A 25993-nucleotide genomic window follows, 5' to 3' on the forward strand; every position below is an offset into this window, starting at 1 on the left:
GCACACACAGCCTTTACCCAAACCAGTGTTCATTTGTACTACGCACTATTCAAATATATGGCTGCAGCCTACACTAGCATACAAAACTGGTGACAATGAGAGCTTGCCATCAGATTCACACGCTTAATCCACCCATCCAATCATCTCAAGTGACAGGAGTCAAGCCTACACAGGAATACCAATTCAAATTAAGGCAAAAATGGAATATGATAATAAAAAAGCCTTGTCCCCTCGCCAAAAGGAGCCTGCGATACCCACCATCCTCTCCTCATCTTCTCAATTGAACATTAAATGGAAAGAGGAACAAATAACAGAGAGATGAATGAGTTTCTATTTAAAGGCAGCTTCTCTCCCCATTTCTCAGAAATTCTGCTCTATTTACACTTCAAGTTAATTATTTTCCAATTGTGGTGCCATAACAATTCCCTAGCAACAGATCCAGACGTGAAAAGCTGAGACTTCTGTAATTCTTATCTTTTGTGTTTCTTTTTTGCTTTAACATGTGAAATGAAATTTGCATTTTGCATGGACAGGACAACACAATCACTTAGGAAAAGTAATTTATTTTCAAAAAAATCCTCAATCATTGTGGATTACACAAATACTGAACTGAGTGTAGGAAAGGGGTTGAGCACATTCACATTGCCCTGCCCAAAGAACAGAATCACCTAGGCATATCTTGCCAATGACTCTGTAATAATGAAATAAAAATAAAAAGTAAAGTAAAAACAAGAGCCCAACACCCCCAAAACTCCCCCAAAAGCCAAGCAGCCAGCCAAACACTCCTGAAACCTCAAGCCACTCATGCAAGAATGGTCTTCAGGAAGACCACAAACAGCCAAAGAACAAAGGAACTGTGCTACTATCTATATTCAGGCTAATATCTTTGGCATATCACATTGCATATCGCCTTGGTTAATACTCAAGGTGCAACTGAAGAACTGCTGGTATATGGGGGTGAACATCTGAAGGCGGGATTGTCCCAGTCTGAAAAGGCCTCTACAGGAGAGGCAATTCTTTCCACCTGTAACACCTTTTTCCAGTAGAAAACAGAATCAATCCTTTCTCACAAATACAGACCTTCCTACGGCACTCTGTTTTCATATCAAGCCCTCTGCATTTCATTAACAAGCTTTCGTACCAGCCAGATTTTGAAAATAAATTTTAAATTGCTGCTACACTGGATACAGAGTTTGTATGTAATTTAATGGTTCCAAACTACAATCATTTCTTGAATACAGTCTGTGACTTGCTCAGTGAGACCATGACACTATAGTTACACAGATTATTAGATTTTCCAGTATGAACGTACTGACCTAGCTTAGAGAGCTACTGGAAAATAAATCAGAAAAACTGCCTGCATTCTATAGCAAAGTTCAGCACGCACTTTGCCATGACAGCTACAAGATAAAGGTCTACTTCCAACACTATTAAAGTTACCCAGGTGTTTTACCGAAGTTCAAAGCGTAAAAACCATGTAAGAATTGAACAACTGAACGAAGTCTCTAGAGCAAAAGGCTGGAGTGTGTGTTCTGTCAATTCACCATTCCCCAACTGGAAAGGGAAGCAATACAAGCCTTCATTTGTACACAGCACATAGGCTGGCATTTTAAAATCTGTTTCCAGTCACCATGGCCGTAGGTAAAATGCTGTTTTTCTTTATGTAGCTGATGTGACATTAGTATCATCATCAGATAAGCAGTTTCTTGAAACACTGGTCATAGTAAGAGCTGAGGCCAGTGATCATCAGTTGCTGCCTAGCAATGAGAGGACTTTGTCATTCTGTCCCAGGAGACACTCAAGACCTTAGAGGTCTGCATCTGACAAGCTCAAGCAGATCAAAGATGCAGTTAAATTACCATGGTGGCTGCTTCTACAAAGGCCTGTGGCATCACTTTTCAAGGACCTTTTGCCTTTTGACACAGAATGACCTTCATCTTCTGCGACAGCTGCTTACTTTGCACCACAGTCAGACTCTTTATATTTAAGACATAAATTGTACAGGACTAAACTATCTGAGGGCACCAATCATTCTTCCAGTAGAAGTGTAGGGTAAAAGTATTACCATCCAGGATGAGTAAGTGTTATTGGAGATTGGGTTCTATGCTGGCTCTGGTATCGTACTAGCCTTCCATTTTGTTTCTAGATTCCGATTAGTTAGGTTCCCACAGACATACTGCAAAGCCACATTATAGATAATGTAATACTACCTTAATAGAAAATCTGGCTGGGTGTGCAAGCTGTTCTTTGTATAATTTATAGCATAAAAGATTAGTCAGTGAAAGCCAGAAGATATATCCAGGAATTTAGCTCACCCTCTCAGAGAGGAATACATGTCCTCTGCTCTGTCTGCCCCCTGTGAACTTACTTTGAGATGAAAACAGGCCACAATGGGTAACTTCTTCATAGTGAGTTGTTTGGTAGATTCCTGGTAGCTATGGCAACCACTACATTTGATTTTGGCACTGCTTCCTAGATGTTCTGGCCTTGTAAACCTGAAAAAATATTAAAAAGCAAAGGGATACAACAAAATGATCAGACAATTTTCCACACATGCTGAAAACACTTCTTTTACTTGTGGGTCACTGGCGCCACAAAAGACAGAGTTCATGGCTTAAGTGTCATTTTGAAAAAACCCAACACATAATAAAGTGCTATGGTTCAGATATCCAAATCTGACATTTGTCATTGCTCTGCTTGGGAATATTGCACTGAAATGCATCAGTGTCTGAGAAAGGAGCTAAATATTTGTTCATCTCCTACAACAGGACAGCTAATTTTCATACAGATAGCAAAGATCTTTTGTTTCAAACCCAAAAACATTGATATGGAAGTTCCGAAGCAAGATGACACGAGTTTTGTGCTCAGCTGCATGCTATCTGCAGGACACTCTTCTAGCTTGTAGCCCTCCAGGGCTAGGATCAAAGCTCTGAGATGGAAAGGGCTGTAAACACAACGTTCTTTTCAAAATACAGCTATCTTCCAAGAAAAGCCAAGTGTTGACAACTAGAAAAATCTCTTTCAAAATTTTCAGACAGAACTGCTCAAGGGAGCTATAAGAAGAGACCATTACAGAATAGGGAACTGCTTAGAGAAAATATACTACCTCTATGTTCTCACAACACATTAAAACAAAATATCTCACATTTTTTCAGAAACTGTCAGCACAGAAAAGGCCAGGAGGATGGACTGACTGCTAAGACTTTTCCTCCAAGTTTAGACTTCCACAGGGCAAATAAATCATCGCCCCAGAAGCTGCTTTACAACCAGTATTTTTGAGATTAAATATTTTGAAATATAATTGAACGTTTTACATTAATGCACACACTAAGCACATGAGGGCAACATGGGATCAGCTCGTCACTACCTCATCTCATTCAGTTTATGGCCAGTGCAGCCTCCAGCATTAAGTGATCATCACAGCGTCTTGGTCTCCCCTTGTTTGCGGAACAAAATTTCCTTCAGCTAGTCTACATACCACCATTCTCATGTTTTGGAGTTGTTTTCTGATTTTTTTTCTTGTCTCTGTAAAAAGGCTTATAAATTTGTTGGTTTTGTTGTTAGGAGTGCCTACATCTTTCTGGTTTTTGCCATATTCCTGCTTAACCCTTCCTTCTTCAAACAAGCTTCAAGTTGCACGGCCACACCGGTTGACATGAAGTTACAGACCTTCCCTGTTTGACTCTAATATTCACCCTGCTTGCTAACTTTTGAGTAAAAACCTAGACTCATCCTCTTTATCCATTAGAGTTCAACTTCTTCCCAAATTCCATACTCTTTGAGAGTATTTTTGAACCTGAATGTTTTTCCTTCCCTATCATCATCTCTCTGATTCTACTAATCCCCATATTGAAGAAAATCACCCATATTTGACCGGTTTGCTTCTTGATGCATTCCCGCATCATCAAATTTTCATTTGTACTAGTTCCCTTATTTTCTTAAAATTATTGATCTTAAAAGTATCAAGAAGGTTAGAAATCAGATGTCAGAGGCGGTGACTTTTTATTTCAGGAGAATTAGCTCTGCCCCAGGCTACAGGTAACCTCTTCCTCAGACAAATATCTTTGTCAAACATCTGCATTTGCCACAAGAGAATGATTTTCAGATCAGCTAAAAGATCCAAGTCTCTCTGGTTACCTGTTTCCAAGATGCCTAAGTTTCCTGCTCAGAATTACCTTTTCTTTTTGAAAGCTCCATTCCTTTAATTCTTAATGCCATCCCCGCAACTAAGCTCACAGTAGCTGACCCTCAGCTCTGCTTAGAGCAAAATCAGATTCATACTTGGTGTTATAATTTAGACAAATATTAAATGCATTGTGAACTCTTTATGTGCTTGCTTAGCTGACAACCAAGAACATGGAGACAGGCACCAGTGGTTTCAATCGTTTAAAACCTCATCGCCTGGCAGCAGCCAATGTAAAATTTGAGGGTTTTTGCATCGCATGGCAACTGGTTTTGATTGCTTATTTTGTTAGGCCTGCTGTTGCTCTGAGCCTTCTTTGCATTCTCACTTTCTCTTATGCAACAAACTAAAATACATATAAAAATGCTCTTTGGGGATAATGCCATGACAAAGCATCACTTACTCCCATTGTTCAGTGTCACCTGGAGAACAGAATGAATCCAAATTCTTTTTACCCCACCAAAATTGTATTTGTCTCATTTCATACCTTCGCAAGCAGTCTGTGAGAGTGGTGGTGCCCGATACATGGCTTTCCCCATTTACGACACTGCCATCACTCCCTGGACTCAGTGGCCAGAACGGGGTGGAGGAGCCTGGCAAATCCAAACTGATGTCCCAAAATGGGTCTATCGTTGTGGAAACGCCACTATGGAAAAGAAAGTTTAATACATGTTTAAAGGAAGTAAAATTAACAGTCTCTCTCACTTTAGGGTGCACACGAGATACTTTTAAGAACTATGGGATCTACATCACCCCTAGAGGGCACTCAAAGATGACAGAAAATATAGTTGCTCCAGCATGTTTTCCCACAAGGGACTGTTTTTCTGCATATTTAAAAGCCGTATGTTTTAGGAAATGTATGTGATGTACTAAATGCAAAATATAGGCATTTAATACATTCTCCCACTCACTGGAGCCCTGTGAGTCAAAGTGCACATGGAGGGTTACTCAGAGATAGAGGTACCGGCCATACTACTGACCAGTATAAACCAGCTAACACCTCTCCCGATAGGTACATGCATGCAAACCAACTAGTTTAGAAGCATGGTTCTCTGCTCAAAACATGGAAGATGGTGCTTAGGACTACTTCAATAAAGAGAGCTCCAAATACTTCTGCTATACAGTAATGCACTGAAGTAAGCTTTGCAGTTCATATTAGCATCTCTTACAGCATTTGGAATTTGAGAGGCCAAAGAATAACCGTATCAAGAAGTAGTGTATGTTCTTGATCAGATTTCTCTACAAGACAGCTGAAGACAAGCCAACAGCTAAACTATGGAAAAACCTTCTCAAAATTTTAACTTATGTTGACTCAAATCTTTTCTTCCAGCGTTTACATTTTTAAGAGAAGTCCAGAACTTCAGAGCTCTAAGTTCCTAGTTTGGAAGCATTTTCTGTTTGCATTCATTACACTTATTTTTTGAGTTCTCTCTTCCTCTAAAACTAGTGTCTTTCACTCTGCGATCTCATTAAGCCTACAATATTCTGCCTTTTCTCCAGCTTCATTTGTGCAAAAGTTGTCAATTTTCCAAAGAAAACTTCTTTTGTTGAAGTTTCATCAATGCTAATATTGTGTCATAACACATCAAGCTTTTATTATCATATAAGGATTCTGTGGCTCTACGAGGCAAAGAACAAAATTTCATACATTTGCCTTACTGCAAATCTTCTGCAAATCTCTCCAGGAAGCTGAGAATAAAAGCAGATCCAAACAAGCACAGCACAACAGTCCATCTGCAGGACGGCGTGCGTAATTATAAAGAATGCAAGACAGAACAAAAAAACAAGAACTCTGACTTCTGCACTATGGCAACACCAAACATCTTGAAAGAGAAGTCGTTTTGCTCTGTGTACTGGAGCAAGATAACACATACATTTCTCTTGACTCTTGTAAAACATTCACTTGCTGGCACCTGAGATTATATTTGTATCAGCCTCTTTGCAACCTCTCCTGATGATACACGAGGCTCCTAACTGAAGGAAAATATGGTTGCATATCAGAATATTCTTCAAATGTAGTGGCAATTACATGCTTTCAAAACCAAAGAAATCTTGGAAGTCTTTTCCTTACAAACTTGGGAAAGAACAACCTCTTACAGACTATGTTTGTAAGACTAAGTTTATGTCCATAAACCTGTGGTAATTTCCAGGTAGCTTTTTTGGTATGTCTTAATATATGACAGTTAAATAGTAATTAATTGCATTTAGCTGATCCTGTATTTAAACAGTTCTTGTCTTACTGGAATTTTGCTGCTATTTTATCGGTAATTCAAGAAAGAAAAGATTCAGTACACTGTTGCACTGGAGGGTGTACAGCTTCAAATCAGAAAAAAATTACTTACTGGCAGACTTGACAGGTAACATCAGACTGCAGTCCGCCTGTGAAGATTTGGTCTATGATGCAGTTACAGTGGTTGGGGTTGTTGGCCTTCTTCCCATTATCATCACCTGGAGGAATGCAAACACAAACTCAGAAGTCAAAAATCCTCCTAGGGAACAGCGGTTTGTCTTGGACTGTCTCTCCAGTAACTCTTTATAACGCAAATTTATAAACATACTGCAAGTTCACAGTAACAATATGGAACTCTGAAAATGTCGTGGATTAAAGAAAAACGAGGAAACAAGATGAGAATTCCTAGCAAAATACAGAATATAATCAGAACGTGATTAAATGCAGTTAACTCCTGCAGAGGTGAAGCTTTATGCCATATCAGCTGTCAGCCAACCCTTTTTCAGGGTATAGCATTATCTCCCTTTACAGAGATTTGCTTTGCACTATCTGGTGTAAAGATCAGTTCCTAAGATGAAGGAGATGCCAAAGTGGTTCATGAAAAAGACCATTTAAACTTCACTTAGGAGGGCCACCGTGAAACATTTGTATCTAAACAAATGGCCAGCTCTTTACCACAGAAGCACTAATTTCTGCTGAGGCGAAGCATTCAATAGCACATTACTTTCCTAAATGAACAGAGAGAAGAAACGTCAGCAGATGCTACTTTTTAATTCTATCCCAGGCAACTTCTCAGAGTAGAGTGAGAGGAGGAGGTTTGTTAAGACCCATTAACCCCCAGCCTGCTGCCTGCATCCTGTCCTTTCAACGTAAACATGTCCCTTCCGTTCAAGTTTTCACCAGTGAGAAAATGAAACATGTCCTTATCTGAAGTGGGAAGATAAGTGCTGTGTCTTCCTCCAGCTTCTTCAGAGACATGGCAATCCCCCAAGTTCCCAAGGGGCACAGTGAACACATACCCATCTTCTAGGCATTATGAACTGTCACTGCAGGTCTTAGGAGCACGGCAACTCATTTTTATGATTTGAAGTGCTGACATTAATGCTCTGGTTAGCCTAAGAAAGCTGAATTGGCCTAAATAACCAACAATTTCTTGGCACAATTTTCAGCTTTAAAACATACTCCTTCCGTTCCCTATAGGTGAACTAGGAGTGATACTCTTTTCCTTTGATTTCCAAAACTGTACTTATTTCCTTGGGTAGGATAGATGCAGTTGGGTTTGCTTTGTAAACAGAGATGCACATACAAACTCAATTACAGCAACAGCTAATTATTTTGTAAAGAACATCTTCAGATGTCTCCCAGTCTCCTACAACAGAAACTGCTAAGACAGAATCAAGTTTTGTCAGATTTACTAGTATTTTTAACTTATTAGGAAGTATTTCAGTTTCAGAAATTAAATACTAAGATGCTGACTCCTCAAATCAGAGCTTATTACTCAAAAATAGTTCATTTCTAGTCAAGCATGTAAAACACACACCTAAAGAAACTAAAAGCATAGGGCAAAACCCCACCATTTTTCTTGCGTCTAAGTTGCCCTGGCTGGAGTCTTCCTCAGCAGAAAGGAATGAGATTTTTTTTTTTTTCCCCTTCCAATGAAGCTTTAGAAGTTTGTTGGAAAATATTATGCAAACTGACAGAGGTTCCACCTGATACTAAGTGTGGAAAAGCAGACGTAGGTGATACCTACTAAGCTGCAATGGGCCACTTCAGTTAATTAGATCCTAAATGCCTCAGAAAAGCTCTCAGCTCAGCTGCCCGCTTTAGAAACTTTTGTTTGAATTGCCAAGAAAAAGCATATTGTTTCCTTAAAATGGCTCTTGAACAAAATACTCTAAAATTAGATTTCAAATGTACAAGGTTCAAGCTGGGGGTTATCGGACCCAATCTCAGGCATTTCTTGATGGGGATTTCAGCTAAATCTTACTGAACTTGAGATCTTTTTAAAGTCTCAATTATGCTAAGCTAATGAATAGAGCATACAGTGTAGAGACTGTACAAGACATTTTTCACCTTTAGAAAAAAAATCACTTATAAGCTTTAAAGACTACATGTGGATTTTCAAAAAAAGTATTTACTGGGCTTTATCCTTGTTTTTTAAAACTCCACTTTTTAAAGGAAAAACATGCAACTGCCACATCCCTGTAATCTCACCCTTTGAAACATTATCTCCCCCTGTTTTGTTTCGAGGGGGCAGAAGCAGAGAAAGAGTGTCTCAAGATTTTTCACCAGACCACAGGTAACATCCCTGCTGGACACCTTTAATAGACAGCCATGTCCACCTACGGGAGAGAATGAGTACTCCCTTTTCAATTATACAAGTCAATTAGGATGAGTGACGAGGGGTCTCAAAAGAATATCCTGCGAGCTTGTTCCCAGCAAAACAGAAGGGCATTACCCACTCAACGTTATTTCCCATGACATTTGGTTGGAGAAGAGGAAAAAAAAAAAGATTACCACCTACTCACACTTGTCAATATGTAACAGATGCTGAGAGGAGGTATATTATGCAGCTGAGAACTAGAAGCTGCTAGATTGTTGTGCTCAAGTTAAGGTTCCCTTCAACATTTCTGTCTTACAAAGTAGGTTTTAGTTTTGTACATTTTTGTTTTTAAAGCTCGTCATAATTCCTACTAGGGAAATTAGCAGCTTTTTGTAAGAGATTGGTCAGCACAAGTCTAAAACCAAACTTGAAAATACATCAATGTATACACTAATGTAATTATGAGAATGGCAGAAAATTGAGTTTAAAAGTTTGGATTCAAATTAAATGCAACTCTTTGTAAAAGAAAAACAGAAGTCACTACTGCATCTGTGCAATAATTGAGCATATTAACTTGTGTTCAAACACATACGCATTTAATATACTGCTAAAGGTAAATCATACGTAACAACCGTAAGAACAGCTATAGATTACTTTTTAATATTGCTGTTGGTTTTGAAATAAAGAAGTTTTGCCTCCAACTTCCATTATGTATTTTAAATAAGGAATTAAAAAACTGCCAGATTTTAAAAGGTGCATTTATCAAAACAATACGTTATGTTAGCTTTCTGCTTTACTTCAGCCCCCACTGACCTGAACATGTGCTCGTTATTCTTCATGACAAAGCAGTGTACACATAAATTTATATGGATCATAGCAGATGACATGTTTTGCAAGCATATGCTTTATCAGTTCCTAAGAATATCATGCAGAATTCACAGAGCAGGATAGTGTTTTAGTCCCAAATCTCAGCTCAGCATTCTCTAGCACCAGGCTTTAAATTTGCTTTGTAGCAGTCCTTGTTAAAGATGAATGCAAAATGCTTCATGAAAACTACATAAATGAGGAATAATCAGCTTTAAGGTACTATGCTTTTTTTGTTAGATAACTGAGTAACATTGGCTGAATAAAGTTTGGGATAAAAATACAGAATTACTTCAATTTTTGTATCTTGCTTTTTGAGCCTCTGAGTACAAATGCCCATCTCTGCCACTCCGCTGTTTGATTGTTGTTGCTCTTGCAATAAAACAAACAAACAAACAAAACATACAACCAGTGATTTCACTGGGCTGAACATTAACTTTTGAATTGCAGTCTTGCTCCATACAAGAAAATAACAATTCTGGTCGAAGTTTCTCCAAGTTTGAGTATATCTGAGAAAGTTAGTAAACTACAAAGTGTTTGGATGACTGGAACCTCACTCTCATGGGAGTTTGCAGAATTAGAACCCTGAATTTCTTCCAGAGCACCGATAATTAAGATGTATCTGTCACGCTGACTAAAGCTGACCTAATGCTTTACGGACCAGGCAGAAATACCCATTATGTACATTCCTTTAACAAATGAAGAGCTCTGGAATTCCTGAAGGATCCCACATGAAGAGTGGGGTTTACCTTGTAGTTGTTCTTCACAGAAGATCTAATAACACACCCAAGAAGCAACATATCGATATCTGATCATTTTCAGCATCTTCTATAATCCAAACACATTCAGAGACTGAAAAACCAAAGTTGCCATGCATTTTAAAGATCAAAAACAATACATACAAAGAAAGTGGCCACTACCTACACAGGAAGGCTGTTTATATCATAACTCTGGTGAAGCAGCTAATATCTGATGTAGAGTAAGGTCTTGAGTTTCATTTGGAAGCTTTTGCGGTGAGAAAGACCACAAAGGCGAATGTACAATGACACTGCAGAACTCTGAGCGCTATAAAACTAGCAAGAGAGACTAGAGCAGCACAAAACGCAGCTACAACTTTAAATGTCATTTATAGTAGCAATGTTGGAAAAGAATTCAGACTGAAGAAAGCTCTTGCTTTTTTAGTTGGAGTATGCATTTAAGGACAGACCTTATGCACACTTTGGGTGAATGGTAGAGAAAAAAAAAGAATAAGTAATAGCTTAGGGTTGGGGTTTTTTCCCACCAAAATGCTACCTTCCACTTAGTCCATCTTCCTCCAGCTGTTGGAACGAAAAACAGTGATGCATAGGCATGACAGACTGGATTCCTTTTATTCAGAAACATTTGATATTACTCCAGCAGCACAGAGGAGCCCTGTAAGTGCTCACAATATGCCCTGAACAGATGCCACAGCTCCACAACAGCAGTGCTGGCACAAAGAGAGCTATCACCCCTGAGACATGATTTACACGGGTGATCATACAGGTATCCTGGGCTTCCAAAACTTCAGATGCCACTAACACAAAGTATATATTCAACCAGCCTTAAAAAACCAACCAAACAAAACAACAGAACTACCTGGGCCAGCCAGCCCATGTAATAAATCTCAGGGCAGTTAACTTTATGCTTCTTAGGATGCAATCTTACAAACCTTATCTTTAAATACACATCAAAATCATGCATTTTTCCTAATTTAGGCAGTGACAGGTATCAATAACGAGCATTCACAGCTTTCTCTGACTTGCATTAGGACACTTCCTTGAAAGCTGAGTAAATGGAATGGAAAATGGATAAATGACCAATGTCAGCCAAACGAATATCACTGGATATTTATACAGTTCTTAGCATAAGGAACACTCATTTACTTTGGTGCCTGAAGCCTTGGTGAGCACAAATAATATCCAAAGCTAGGGGGTTTTGGGCAAAATTTTCCCCATGACTTGATTTTACTTCACTGTGTGTTAATTGTAGAACTTGATTACTATTGACTGGAAGCTTTAAAAGGTTTTTTGATTCAGTAAAATAAATATTTAATATTGGCAGGGGAGGGCATTATTTGCTTATTGTACCTTTAGGACATATTCTCACTATTAGTAATAATATTTTACATATGTATACTTCACATGTGTGTCTGGTGTGCATACATAAGTATATAAGTGGGAGAACTTACTTATTACAGCGTAAACTAGTTTATTCCAAAAGTGGTTTATCATGACCATACTTGAAATTCTGGTTTAGATGAACTGGTTTGGTTCCCACGCAACTGCTCAACCACTTCTTTTAAATTACCTTGATGTGGTACAGATTATTTACCGTGGTTTAATAAAAGTCCATTTCTTCAGAAACAGAAATTTAAAAACCTAGGTGCACAGATGTCAAGGATCTAGTGCTAATGCCTTCCCACTAGTACCACTGCAACAGCTTAGTTATTGTCCATGAAAGAGGCTCAAACTTAAGGATATCCATTAAATAATTGAATTTCAGTCCTTGTATAGAAAGTAAATGGTACCTTAGCCACAACCCAAGAAAGCTCAGTACTAAAGGTGCAAAACTCCCTAATTCGATTCAAACCAGCTGAAACCATTATGAAACTTGGTACCAGTGCAGAAGTCAATGTTTTTAACACATCTGTGATATCCAACCAGCAGTAAAAGAATCCACACACACATGCACACACTCTTTCCAAAGCATGTCTAACAGAAATTTTTTTCAAAGTTTTAGGACAGATTGCAGCTTCATTTTCATTCAGGCCAGAGAGGCCAAATAGAACCAAGAATAGAGAAACTGCTGGGAAAGCTTGATTTTGTGGGTAACTGCAGAAAATATATCAGATAGATTCTTCATTTAAAGCCAAACCACAGTAAGAAAAAAGTCTTTTCAGATTCTTTATCAGTTTGCAAAGAGCGCAGGGACCTTTATTGTTGCATGTTTTTTCTTTACAATTCTGAGAAGAAAATACTCCTTCATGAACTGATCAGGAAATACAGAAGAGATACGAACATCATTTTATATCAAAGATGATGGAAAAAGCTTCAAAATTTGTTAGATCAGTGGTTCAGAAATTTTACAGGAACCATGAAGTATTTCTGTTTGCAGCTGAGTTTATTCAGTGTTAAGAATTGAGAGGTCAGTATTTGGACAGACTCTATTCCTTACAGTACTTCAACACTAGTTTCATTAGGCTTATTGAATTTCAGTTAGTGATTGTCAAATGACAGTAACAATTACAAAAGAACTGTTCTATGTACTCCTGTCCTTAGAAGTACTCTTTTTGGAGAAGACTCTTTTGGAGGGCATCTATTACGAATGTGAACAAGCACATCTGCTACCATGTAAGACTATTTCAAAGATAAAAGCAAGACTTCAAAATGTTTCAAAGAAGCAGCAGCCTTCCCTTTAGTCCTCTGATAAGCCAAAAAAATTACCTCTAAGTGCCTTTTCTAAGAGCACTAGAGGAAAGTTGAGTGCTTTAAAGCTTATTTTTAGTGACTAATGATTTTTTTTTTGTTTTGCTAGTATCAACCCTACTATTTTCCCCTTACAAGAATAGTAGAAACTTCTGTGCTTAAGTGAATCAAGCTAGACCAAACATTGGCAGATTGGGAAATTTTCAGTTCAGATTTAGATCAGCTAACTAACATGAAATACATAATTTCATATGGTATTACCAAATCAATTCAAGAGTTTGATACTTCATCTCTAAAAGCATGTCACTGAATATTTTTCACTATCTTGTACATTTATATATACAGACTAATAGAAGATATAAAAGCAAATACTTTTTTTTCTTATTCACATTTCTGTAAGCAATTGGACATCATAAATACAGTAGAATAATATTTAAGCAGAACAGCCATAACCTCCCCTATGTTATTTTCGTCAGTCCCATGACACACTGAGTAAGAGTTCTAACTACCTCAAGTATAAATAGAATTAAAATGGCAATTTAAAAGAAAAGACAGTGACTCACAACCAATGAGAGAACATCACGATGGTGATTCAAATCAATGTACAGGCTTGTCTGCTGCTAACTCTAGGTAATTTTTGACAGTGGGCATGGTTTATTTATTTATAAGTCTTTTTCTTTAAGTCTACCAAATATTTTAAAAGGAATTTGCTAAGACTGGAAGACACTACACTTGATTTAAGAAGAGATTGTTCTACCTCCTTTTGATCCAACATTCCTTGTTGATTGAAGACCCAGTACAAGCCTTACCTTTGCAGTGTCTGTGTAGCACATCTAATGCAGCAATGAGGAACTCGTGTGCATCTTGTTGCTCGTACCCTGCTAAATGCCGTGCATGAGTCCATACCAGGTGCAATAACCTATATGGAATGTGAGGAGATCGGTGCCCAGAGTAAAACTGCTCAAAGCAAAGAAAAGGACATGACTGTTAACAAGTTACACAGCCTCAGTGAATTTAATTATTAAAAACTTAAACGAGTGCAATTAGTCAAATATATTTAAACCATTTAATTCTGATAGTCTTAATAATAAAATAGAGACAGCTTTTTATCACAGACTACTGAAGAAGTGATCTCAGAACTGAGCACCTCAATTCTCTCCCTTGAAATTCCTTCATTTTGTGATGGACTAGCCTAAAATAAAAAACAAAACCCAAACCCAAAAAAACCACACAGGGGGGGACAACACTCAGAATTTCCTTACCGATATCTGGCTTTTAATAAAATAGTCTGGGGAAAAAACGCCCCTACATTTACAAGAGATTACAAATTACATGCCCCCAGAAAACAGGACAAACACTGAAGATGAGAATATCAGATGCCAACTGCCATCCAGCCCCTGACCCAAGCCGTGGTAACTTTCTGCATCCAATGGCTGCGTTCAGTCCTACCTTAGGGAAAAATTTACAAGCAGGATAGCAGCCTCATGGCAGTGTCAGCCTTTCACTTTATAGCTACAGCAGTGCAAGCCTTTAGAAACAACTTTATTCAGCAGAGCTGTTCGCAGAGGTGAAAGGACCACTTCCTTCTCCCATTCCCAAAGTCAGCTGCCTGTTACTGCTCCTGCAGGGTGTCACTGCCCGGAGATCTGGGTCCCAGACCGGGTCCTGCATCTGCTTCTTAATCTGCTTCAGTCAAAATCTGATGAGCTGGCTACAGTAGTGACTGAAATCGCCCCAGGTGATTTTGCCAAAAGCATATTAGAGTGTGCACAGACAAATTATTCAGTCAGCAAAACCGTGATGTGAAACACCACTGCTGAGTGGTGACACACAGCTGGGGAGGTAAATCAGCACAGAAGAGGAGGACAGATAACTGTCTGCAGAAATTTATGGCTTTTTTTGTTGCCTTTTTAAAAATAAAAACCCGCCAGGTCCTACTTTAAAAAAACAACCGTCAACCCTTCTTCCCCCACTAAGGGTCTGTGTTTCCCTGGGTTGAGGTTCAGCTCTGTCCTTCACCCTCTGCATTTCCATCCAAGTGCTACTGCTGCAATTCTTTTACTTTCATCTTCTTGGGTCCTCACTTCTGCTGCCAATTCTGGCACCCAGAGTCTGAGATTAAAGCCAACAGTCCCTTCTTGAGCAAGCTGACTTCTCTATCTGTTCAAGAACCCTTGTACTGCGATACCAGTTCCAAAAGAAAAGCAGAGATGCTTGTGGTATCCCTGCAGGGAGCCAGAAAAGGCCCAGAAGAGTTTATTCACTTGGCCTTCAGGTTGTATTTAATGGAGTAACATTTATTTTTAGTAAGTCAAAATTTGTAAGTCATTTTGCCTTCCCTAATCTTTGGAAAAGGTATTTGCCAGTAAAGGTTGCCTGCAACACTGCAATTATGTTTTGCCAAGATCCTATCAAATCAATGGCAGTTTATTTTCAGTTACTCTTCCCGAACAGAAGACAGTAAGCAGCAAATACACAGAACAAAAATAAGATTTAAAACCCCAGCAGTATATAATTTCTCACTCTCATTGGAAAAGCAGGCTTCTTTCCCCCTGTCCAGTCTCTAAGCATCTTACATCAGTGCGAGCACAGGCATTGTGCTACAAACCTGCCTAGATAAAAATATACTGTATTTCAGGTAGGCAAAAGGTAGTACAACCTTCTCATCTAGTCCTCACATCTGTAGGGTTTTCTAAAGGGTTTTAGTCTATTTCCTTGCAAAGAAATTTCTTTATCGCAAGCTCCATTTTTTCCAAACAAGAAGATATACCTCTGTAGCCAAACACCACAAAATGCTTCTATAAATAAAAAGATCAATAGTTAACTCTGATGCCAACAAGAATGACACCAAGGGACTGGAGCAGGAGTATGGTAATTGAAATCTGCTGACGCAGCTGCTGCTCAACATAATTCAGGGAACTGCAGCAATAAAACTTCTCTGTTCTGTCACTCCTTACAATTAGTCCCAGAGCTCTCCGGTCATTTTAACCAACAGCACTCTCCATAATTACTCTGCTGCAGACACTAGACCTGCCAGCAGATTTTACATTCTCTAGTGCTTCATTAGGATTAGAAGACTCTAACAAGAAGCTTCATCAAATTATTAGCTATTATCACACAGAAACTAGAAACAGACCTCGTAAGAATGCTGTTGAATATACATGGAAGTGGTAGAAAGCTTCACTATTTTAATAAATCAAAAATGAAACAGAAGAATTCTCAGCACATTCAATAGCAATATTTTAACTGGAATGTATAAAACATCCATCCCATCTCTGTCATTTCCTTGTTGCTGGGAAGACCAGCCAATCCGAGCTGTTCCAATCCATAAAAAGGAAAAAAGACCATGTAAAGTCTCATTCAATCACTATTATACAAACTTTTTCATTAAAGTAGCAAACATAAATAATGATATTTACAAGTCACCTTTAAAACGCTTCAATAGCACACTTCTTCCAAACATAACTTAAAACAATTTTTGTTTAAATTTGTTTTCAATTCAGCTATATCAGTCATTTATATTAGAGAGAACTCGTTCAAGCAATTTGAAAAGCTTGGTGATACACTATTTAATTGCTGTTCCAGGAGAAAAAAAAAAACCACACACAACAAAACCCACACAAACTAGGACTCAAAACCTCCATTCTTATACACAACCCAAGTTACCAGTAACTTTCTTTTTTTGCACTTAAAACACTTGCTCTCGGATTCTAAAATGAAGAATCTGTAGGGGATTTAGAGGATTCTAGGCTTTGTATTTTGCATTATTGTTACCAAAAATACACAGATACCAGTCAGATTTAAAACAAACACACACCACCGCACACATTTGCATTCTTTCTCCTCCTCCTGCCAAAAACCACATGCACAGAAGTTTCCCAGTTATGCGAACAAACAGATACATTTGATCTATCCTGAACGTGTATCAACTAAACAGTCTCTGAGCTTTATAATCAAGAATTTATAGGCATAAATCCTGACTCAGGCTCCAGTCCAATTTAGGAAGCTAAAACCTCCTCTTAGAAATTGGTCCTCAATTAAGACTTTAAATGCACTGAAAATTTACAACGGATAAAGGGAGTGGGTAATACATGTGCCTTTCAGAAGAATGAACACCTACTGGAGGTTTCCCAAAGAGCAATGGTTCAAGGAGTTAGAAAAAACATTCTGCTTGCATGCACTCTGTATGTATTACACTTATTTTAGAGAAAAGATTTTGCTAAATCGGCACAATTTCTGTATTTTCCATTACAAAATGGAAGTCCTCTGTCTATACAAAGAGCCTTAACTACTTTTTGTCCCTTGTACTTTTTTTTTAACTTATTTTATACGTAAGCCATTGCAACACTGTACCATCTTAAGGTACTAAGCCATAAATTGTCTCATTCCTTTTCCTTTTTGTCCTCACTTCTCAACTCTGTATAGTTGTGCTGTGCACTTTGATAGGCTCACGAGGATGAGTAATGATGGGAATAAAGGCGGCTTTGTTCTTTACATCTTGAGTGGATGCACTGCATTCTGCTCTACTCCCAGGTATTCTTGCTATTCCAGTCACAGACTACACCAAGATACAGATCGGCTAATCCTACCATCCTGAACGGTCACTCTGTAAAGGATTTAGATAAACCTTAGGGTGTGGACCATCTTGAAATTAATTTTCATTGGCGAAGCAAAACTAAAACACAAATACCAGTAGGTAAAAAGTAGTGCACAAACCCTTTCAGCCAAAAGGCTCAATGAACGGATTCTGTGTGTTCTATCTTCCCTCCATCCAGTTTCACCACTATCTGTTAATCCCAAATCCTTTTCATTCCTTTTCTTATGCAGTGCAATTCATGTCATGATTCTATTGAGAAATAGGTTTCAAGTAGCACAAATGAGAACGTTAATTGATGCAGTCAGATATTTTTAAAACAAACAGAGTTTCAATGCTTGTCATATTCACAAGGAAAGCTACCAGGAAAAAAAACCACCCCAACTCAATTCTGAAAGCCATCTGACACTCATTACTCACCATCGACCTACTTCAAGGTGGAAGAACTTTGTAGCTTCCCATTTATCACAGAGAAATCACACATCCTATATAACTAAATCATCTTTAAAAAAAAAAAAAAAAAGAGAGCCAAGTGTTTTCTGTTTAAGAAGCAAAATAGCAACACTTGCTTATTTATGTATAGTAAGTTTCATTTAATGTTCAAAACAGTCTCTTTTTTTCTGGAGAGTTCTTACTGGCATGCGTTCACCAGATCCCCTGGCATTCCATTTACCTCAGATCACACCTTCAGAAAAGAAGGGTGGAGGGAAGATGAAGTTAACCCTTGCCCTGATCATTTGTCACTGGGTAAGAAGCCTTGGGATAACTACATCGGTTAATCCCGGTGGGAAAGCTAAGTGAAAACAAGACAGAACCTGAACCAAAGTTTCCCCAGTAATTCAATTACAAAGGAATTCTTAACCATAGCACTGAAATCTCCACTGGTTAGCTTTTCTTCATTCAGACCTCATGTCCGCAAAGACAGCATAGAAATCTCTGTCATAACCACTACATATAGTTGGGGCATGAAAGATAACCGGTCTGCTCCACAAATGCAACATTTTGGTTTTAATTCTGAATTTATAGAAATTAAAACTCATTGGGAAACTGAATTTTACAATGAGTGCTGACAGAGCTATAAACATAACATGGTATTTACTGCCTGCAAGTTAAAATATACTGAGCTGGTTACAGACACCACAGTTCTGCTCGTGGAGGACTAAGCTCAAGTTTTACCTCAAGGTAGTTGAGTCACTTTTTGTTGTCCTCCCACAGCACTTAGCTGCGGTATCTCAACATGGAAGTAAGAACAGAGACTACAGTACTGCTGTCTTTACAGTCTGATATCACAGATATGGCTCTTCCCTCATTCACATACCCTCATGTTGCAGAGCATTAATTATTGGAACTAATGCAAGTGTAGGCATGAATTACGATTGGGAAAAAAGAAGGTTGAGATTCCCAAAGTTGTGTGTGAAATTAAACTTGACTACAATTGAAACTAATGCAAATGCTGCATTTAAGCCCCATTTTGGATAACAGCCTGTTCTTTGTTACATGCTTGTATGTAGTCTAGCAAAAGACATCCTAGGCCATCATCAGGGCTCCACACAGAAAAATGGAAATAAAAGCCATTACCTAGACAGTCTCGATCTTTCCTCCAGCCCCTCAATCTCTAAAGTAATACTCATTTCCCCTTTCCCAAGGGATTTTTTAAAAGTGCATGTGTGTAAATAGAATGTGGTGATATTCATAAGAATGAGAATTTATACCACAATTTGATGAAATGATATCAAGATTATAATAGTACCTTTTTTCAAATAAGCAAATAAGTTTCTATATTAACAGTGTACAGAAACTGGTATTTCTCTATCATGACTGATTTTTTTTATCTAGGCAGAGTGGTATTTCCCCATTTAACTGCACATCTGGTTTCAATAACCTTGCAGCTGCTACCTATTGGTATGCCTGCCTTTTGTTTTTATCTCCTTTCCCAACAGACTCAGGAATAATTGAAAAATAAATCAAAAAAATAAGAATTATAACATACAACTAATGACTGATAAGCAGCATGAAAAGTTGCAAATTCACATGAGTGCTGAGCAGAAAATAACTTTGTACTGGAATGGCTACGGGGACTTTACATTCCATGTATGTTTAACTCACCTGCAATGACCAAAAAGAATTATCTCTGGTGAAAAGGTACAGAAGTAAAATCAAATTGAAAATCACAAGATAAAGGTAAAGCTATTTTAGCTTAGTCTCAGTTTGAACAAACTTCCATGACAGCACATACACAGAAGACACGCTCTGCGTACAGACATCTCCAGCTATCTTAAATGCTCTGCGACAGCACGTACTATAGCTTTTTTCGGGTTTTGGTTAGTTATTTTTTTTTACTTACCAAGAACACAGACCTATCACTGAGGGAAAGGCACAGAACTGGATTTGTTTGTTTTAAAAGACTCATCTTAAAACTAGAAGCCCATTCCTAGCCATAGTCCTGACATTACTGACATGGAACTAAGGTAGCTGATAAAGCTCTATTTATTAAGACTGCCTGTCTCATACAGCACGGACTAGACCTACAGAGAAAGGCACATGGCAAAGCCAGTCACCTGGGTGAGAAAGGGAAAGAACAGCTCGTACATGGAAGGCACAAACTGTACCAACACATTCACTTTCCTACGTTCTCCTGGCCATTAATGGGTTTCCACGTAAGAGATGACAGCGAAGATGTTTCTCCCTGTTAGAAAGCACTGAATCGAGATCTTTAAAATATTTATACAGACCTACATAATCCAGTGCCTTAAACCACAAGGTGATATGCTATATAGTATTGCTTTATTCTTGTTCCCATTATCACCCAAAGAGCCTGTGACATATTTTCCAGTTACAACTTGCACCTTTAATTAAAGCACACATTCAGCTTTAGGACTAAAGACTTGCAGATCAGTCTCAGAAGAGCAGGCAGCACTTTAATTATTTCCAATACCAGTTTTGCCTAAACAACGTGACTTAAGAATACGACTTAAGAGGCCAATAGTTTCCTTTTCAGCAGTTGGGTATTTTTGACGGTAGGGTCTTTACTGTTCTGTTTTGCCACACCTTGAAGGGAAACAATTTGCATTCCCTTTATATTTGCAAATAGAACACAATCCCTTTTGGGCTAAGAAACAGCCACCATCTTTGGAAAGGCGATGCTATTGTGGCAAATGGCACTCACCTCCTGAAAAAGCGTAGACATTTCACAGACCAGACATGAGCTGGGGCTTTGCATTTCACATTTGTGCCTGTCGGAGAGGAAGAAATCTCGCAGCAGTGGAGTGTGGGTAAGTGCCTGGACAATACAGTTCATAAAACATGTGTTCCCAAGATTGATTAGCCCTCGTAGACCTATAAAGACAGAAGGGGGAGGGGAAGCATAAGCATTATCAAGTTAACAAAATGGTATAATTGCATTTTTATATAGTTTTCACAATATTGCCACAGATTTACTGTATATGCACAGCTCCAAGTACACAGTTTTGTATTGCTTTAGGTAGGCTATTGGTTTTGATGTACTCAAGTCACAAGCTGCCACTAGGAATTGTTTTTTAAATTTTCAGAAAGAAGAAAGGAAACCTCAAAGTGCAGCAACACCAATAGCATTATTTTGCAATGGCTGTTTTGCTGTATGTCACCAACATGTGCCCCCTCCCCAAGCTGATATCAAAGTGCAATAACAACAACTGGGAAGTCACTACAGTGAGAAACCAATAGATTTAAATAAATCAGTAAGTAAGTTTTCAGATAGTTTAAAAGGCTTTCCCTCATGCAGGTCACGTTTTTGTGCTGTTATAATATAAAGGTTTTTACTGTTATAATGCAACAATCATCTTTCTAAGACAGGCAGCAAAGGAAACAGCCTGACAAAACTGAGTCAGGCTGTGACATCCAATGCAGACTTAGCGTATCTTTTTTTTTTTTTTATACAAAACCCGACATTCGAACAAGATAACCTTAAAGACAAACTCCGAACAACACTAGTTCCACACTTGTTTTAGCTAAGTTAAACATTAATCTACAGTATACATCAAAAAATTCAACTTGGCATAAGAGGATTCATCACACCTTAAGTCAAAACGTTCAGTAATGCCCAGAGACGATTTCTTGTGCTTGGAAACCAAGATGCTTAAAGGAAAGCTCTTTTGTTGCACAACAGAAGAGAGGTTAGAAGTGGGGAAAGCTTTTCAGTCATTTGCAAAGTCTAAGTGAGAAGAAAAACATGCTCAAATCCTCAAGTATTCTTCCAAAACGTTAACATAATACCACCATACAGGAGTGCTAAACAAGAAGAACATCAGGTGGACAAGAATGCTTATTTTTAATAAAAAACTTACTTGGAAACAAGATAAAATACACTGACAGATACAATTCTGGTATTAATTTAAAATTAACATAGTCCTCTTCTGCAATATAAATGGGATTACTAACAAACAGTTAACAAAAAAACCCAGGATTACTTGACAGAACGAAGAATTTCCTTGCCGTTCCATAGTGGGGGGGAAGTATCAGCTGGCAATGCTGTGGTAATTAAAAATGGTGCAGTTCCCTTGCAGTACACCAGATAGTGCTCAAAGAGCCCTTTGAGCACTTTCAGCAGGAGGAGGTGTGGTCCAGTTGCAGTGTTACCAGAAACGGCACTACATCAGCTGGAATTGCATCCCGAGCTGTAGGCAATGGACACAGAGCCCTCTTACATTTTCTTTCCTGTATCTAATGCAACACTGTCCTCCTTCCAACAGCTTACTCTTGCTTCTATTTACTCAAAGTGCAGGACAAAGTTTCTCATTACATTATAGTAACTTCTACTGGGCAGAAAGCTTATTGTAATGATTTGCTTTATTTTCATGCTGAGAGGCAACAAGTGTATGCACAACATTAGCAAAGTGTTAAATAGTTAATTTGTTGGAGCAGCTTGAAATATGATGTGATGCTTTAACTTTGTACACGATCCTATTTCAATCCCCAGTCTACATGTCCTCACAATGTCACAACAGGAAGGTGTTCGTGCTATGCAAGTAGAGAAATATTTGGTTGGTACCTCTTGCCTACCTCTCCCCTGTATTCTCCATTTACAACTTTTTTTATCTCAATCACAGACTGTGCAAACAGAATCCTGTAAGGCTCCCTGGACGTGCCTGAGATGCACCATGGTATTCTGAGAAGGAGAAGAGTCTCTCCCTATTTCTCCCTGGAAAACTCACTTCCTCTGGTTAGCGCCAGAATTCAAAGTCGGCTTTTACGGCGCAGAAAACTAGTGGAAAACCAGTAGTACATCTAGAGACTCACCCTATCACTTTTCTTCTTGATACCTAATTGAGCAATCAGAAGTAAAAGCAAACACATAAAGGCAGCTTTTTGGAATCATTTATTAATCATCATTTATTACATGCCTGTGGCTGGACCTTCTTTCCCTGTGACCACAAGAATCAAATCTTCCTCAAAGTTGCCACCAGAAGACTAGTTACAGGCATCAAACTCAGAAGTCTCTCTTGGTTTACTCTACTTTCTTGGTCTTTTGGTGTCAGTTTTTCATGGGTCTAAATGTAGCGCTTCATACGCTATGACTTCACAGAATGAACCGAGAAAGTAACCTGCAAAACAGACAAGGCTGAAACGTGAATATTCCAAACCCTAAGAAAAAAATGGTGAACGTAGCAAAACATGAGAACTTACTTGGCTGAAAAGGGAAAAACGTAAAGCAGTATACATCAATCTTATCCTTGAGGGAGCAATGACTGCAGCTGCTACACTGTTTCAAACTGACGTTTGAAATGAAACAGGTATGATGCGTTCAACTACAGTTAACATACTGCGTAACTAATTGCAGCATCTTGGAAAACATCAAAATTTGATGTACATCAACTCAAAAGCTGACAATTCACAACACATCTTCTTGTGCTTAACTTACATGGAAAAAATGAGTTTTGTTGGAAAGAAAAATAGCTAAAAATTAAAGCCTATACAGCATTCTGGTCAATAAAATATTAATAATGGGAAAGACTTGTGTCTGCCACACCTATTCCCTCTCCCTTAATAAAGCCTGGCAATATTTAACTCAAATAGTCAGCATTGCAACATGCAGGCCATAAATTAAGAGAAAAATAATGTGCCAAAACCTCAAACGCAGCAGCAGCCCACTTCTGCTAGCATCAACAGTTGTCGCCGGTAGCATCTAGTCAGTGGACCGTATCTAAACAGAGAAGGGAGTGGTCTAAGGATTGCCACCAGAATCCGACCTCTAGTAATAAAGCTGTGGCAGTTTGCACACTTCTGCTGTGCTTCGTAGTGTTATCTTTATTTGTGTTTCTTATGAACTGTTTCTGAAATGAGCAAGAGCAACCAGTGAGATAATACATTCTCTACACAGATGTGTGCTCTTGTGGTAAGTATAGTTAGCAGACAAGCACTGTTTTACTTCTGAACCTTGCTGATGTAAACGTTGGAATAAATTAATATTGCTGTCAAGACAAAATTGTCATGTATGGTATAATCATAAAAAAGAAAATACCCTTTCACCATCATGCATGGTGTGTGACCACTACTCTCATCCTGTCACAAGCTGGACAGGCAGGGCGTAAGCAAAGAAGAAATCTACTTCTGCAATGCCTTGGGCACAGGTAAACTCATCTGGGAAATTCTTTTTATATTTGGTCTCAAAACTAGGTTCTAAGCAGCTGGCTTACCTTTGTCAGCTTCAGTTCTTCACTCTTCTTCCAGTTTTGTTTTTTTTCAAATGCTCAAAGTAATATATCTGCAATACTGGGCAACAATGCTGCTTGTGATGCAGGGAGATCTAGAACACTGGTTCTGCAAGTCCACCCACGCAGGCAAGATGAAAAAACCAAAACAAGATAAGGAAATTCCACTTCTCTGTGAAATGCAACTGTAAAGCTGTTAAAGGTGGGGAAGGGGGGAAGTGAGAGGACTGCACAAGAATACAAAATACAGAAAAACCAATCAGGTGCCTATCTTGCTCTGCTGGAAGAGGTTCTGTTTGTCTCTAAACCCAAGCTTTGTGCTGGGATAGGAAAGAGCAAACAAACCAATCTGAACAAATATTACCACACAGAAATTGTGATTTATTTGAATGAAGGTTCTGGAAGCAAGAACATAGGTCACTGTATCATGCAGCTTTGTGAGACAATCAGGAAATGATTCAGATCAACTAAAGCACAGCCAGCTTGAGGTCCTTTTTACATTAAACAGAGACTAGCAACACCTTAGAGCAATTTTTTTGTCCCCTACCCCAGCCCTCCCAGATCCCCATCTGGTGTTGATGTTTCTCCAAAGCTCCATCAGACACTACCAGAAGTCAGTGCAAGCTGAGGAAGTGCCCACTGAAGAGTTCAGCATAACCCTTGGAAACGAGCAGTGCAGCATGGCAATAAAGACTTCTAGAACAATTTTGGGTTTTCATCCTATGTTCATACGACAGGAATTGCAATATGATTTGAGAGCACCTTTCTGAAAATGCATTTCAAGGAAGAACTCCCCTATTTCTTAATACCTAAAACTAAACCCAAATTCTCTCTCGGCTCTCAAGTTTCAGGTGCAGACCATACCACCATCACTAAGGTGTCACCAAATTGTACTGGTTACAAACACTGGCCCCAGGCAGGCCAATACACTACTGCTCCACTTGCATGCCAGAAGCGGCACTGCTTTGCTAATGGAGTTAGTGATAGCAATTATTCTCAAAAGATAATCCCTTTTGAAGGAAAGAAAAACAGTCTACTAATTTCAGAAAGCAACAGCATGCAGATACATCAAATTACAAGTCTACACAAGAAAAAACATGATGTCTGTGACACTAGTGATCACAGTGAGTTATTAAAAAAACCAAAAACGAACCATGCTGTTTTGGTGAATTTATTCCACAATGCTTCAGTTGAAGCATCCTTCCTCAGTGGCTGCATGAAACCCACATGTAACTGCAGAAAAACTGAGTGGAATGTATCAGAAAAGGTTTTTTCCAGAGGTTTTTACAGAACACTTTTTACAAACAAACTTACCGATTACACACTCAGGTAATGAATTATTTTGACAACAGTTTAAGAAAAAGCTACATAAACTTTTGCTGCAGGCAAGGCTGCAAAAATTTCAACCACATGATCTTAAAAACCAACTTTGCAATTCAACATCTCTACTGCCAGACGACAGCATGCAATCTACCATAAAAGAAAAAAATCATTGGGGGAGGGAAGAAAAAAAGAAGAGGTGTTTGAGCACAATCTGAGTTTCCCAAAATTTCTAAGTTGTATTCTTTAAATTCAGACAACTTTATAGTTTTGCTTTAGAATAGCTAAAGAATGAATTTCTTTTCCCTTTGTTTATTCCTAAAGGGTACAAGCAAACAGTTTTACCA

At 38.5% G+C, this 25993-nt stretch overlaps 1 protein-coding gene across 6 annotated transcripts in view; it reads right to left on the reverse strand.

The window, feature by feature from the left end:
• The window catches only part of USP22 (ubiquitin specific peptidase 22), a 112296-nt gene that overhangs the window by 6859 nt on the left and 79444 nt on the right, over nucleotides 1–25993 (reverse strand). For all 6 annotated transcript variants that reach the window (XM_054842479.1, XM_054842477.1, XM_054842478.1 and 3 more), the window contains 5 exons: nucleotides 20807–20976; nucleotides 13856–14003; nucleotides 6526–6631; nucleotides 4671–4829; nucleotides 2369–2495 (listed from right to left, as the gene is read on the reverse strand). In XM_054842479.1, coding sequence (XP_054698454.1) covers nucleotides 2369–2495; nucleotides 4671–4829; nucleotides 6526–6631; nucleotides 13856–14003; nucleotides 20807–20976 — 710 coding nt within the window. The remainder of the gene's footprint in view (nucleotides 1–2368; nucleotides 2496–4670; nucleotides 4830–6525; nucleotides 6632–13855; nucleotides 14004–20806; nucleotides 20977–25993) is intronic.

Source organism: Grus americana, chromosome 15, assembly GCF_028858705.1.
Source record: "Grus americana isolate bGruAme1 chromosome 15, bGruAme1.mat, whole genome shotgun sequence".
Taxonomy (NCBI): domain Eukaryota; kingdom Metazoa; phylum Chordata; class Aves; order Gruiformes; family Gruidae; genus Grus; species Grus americana.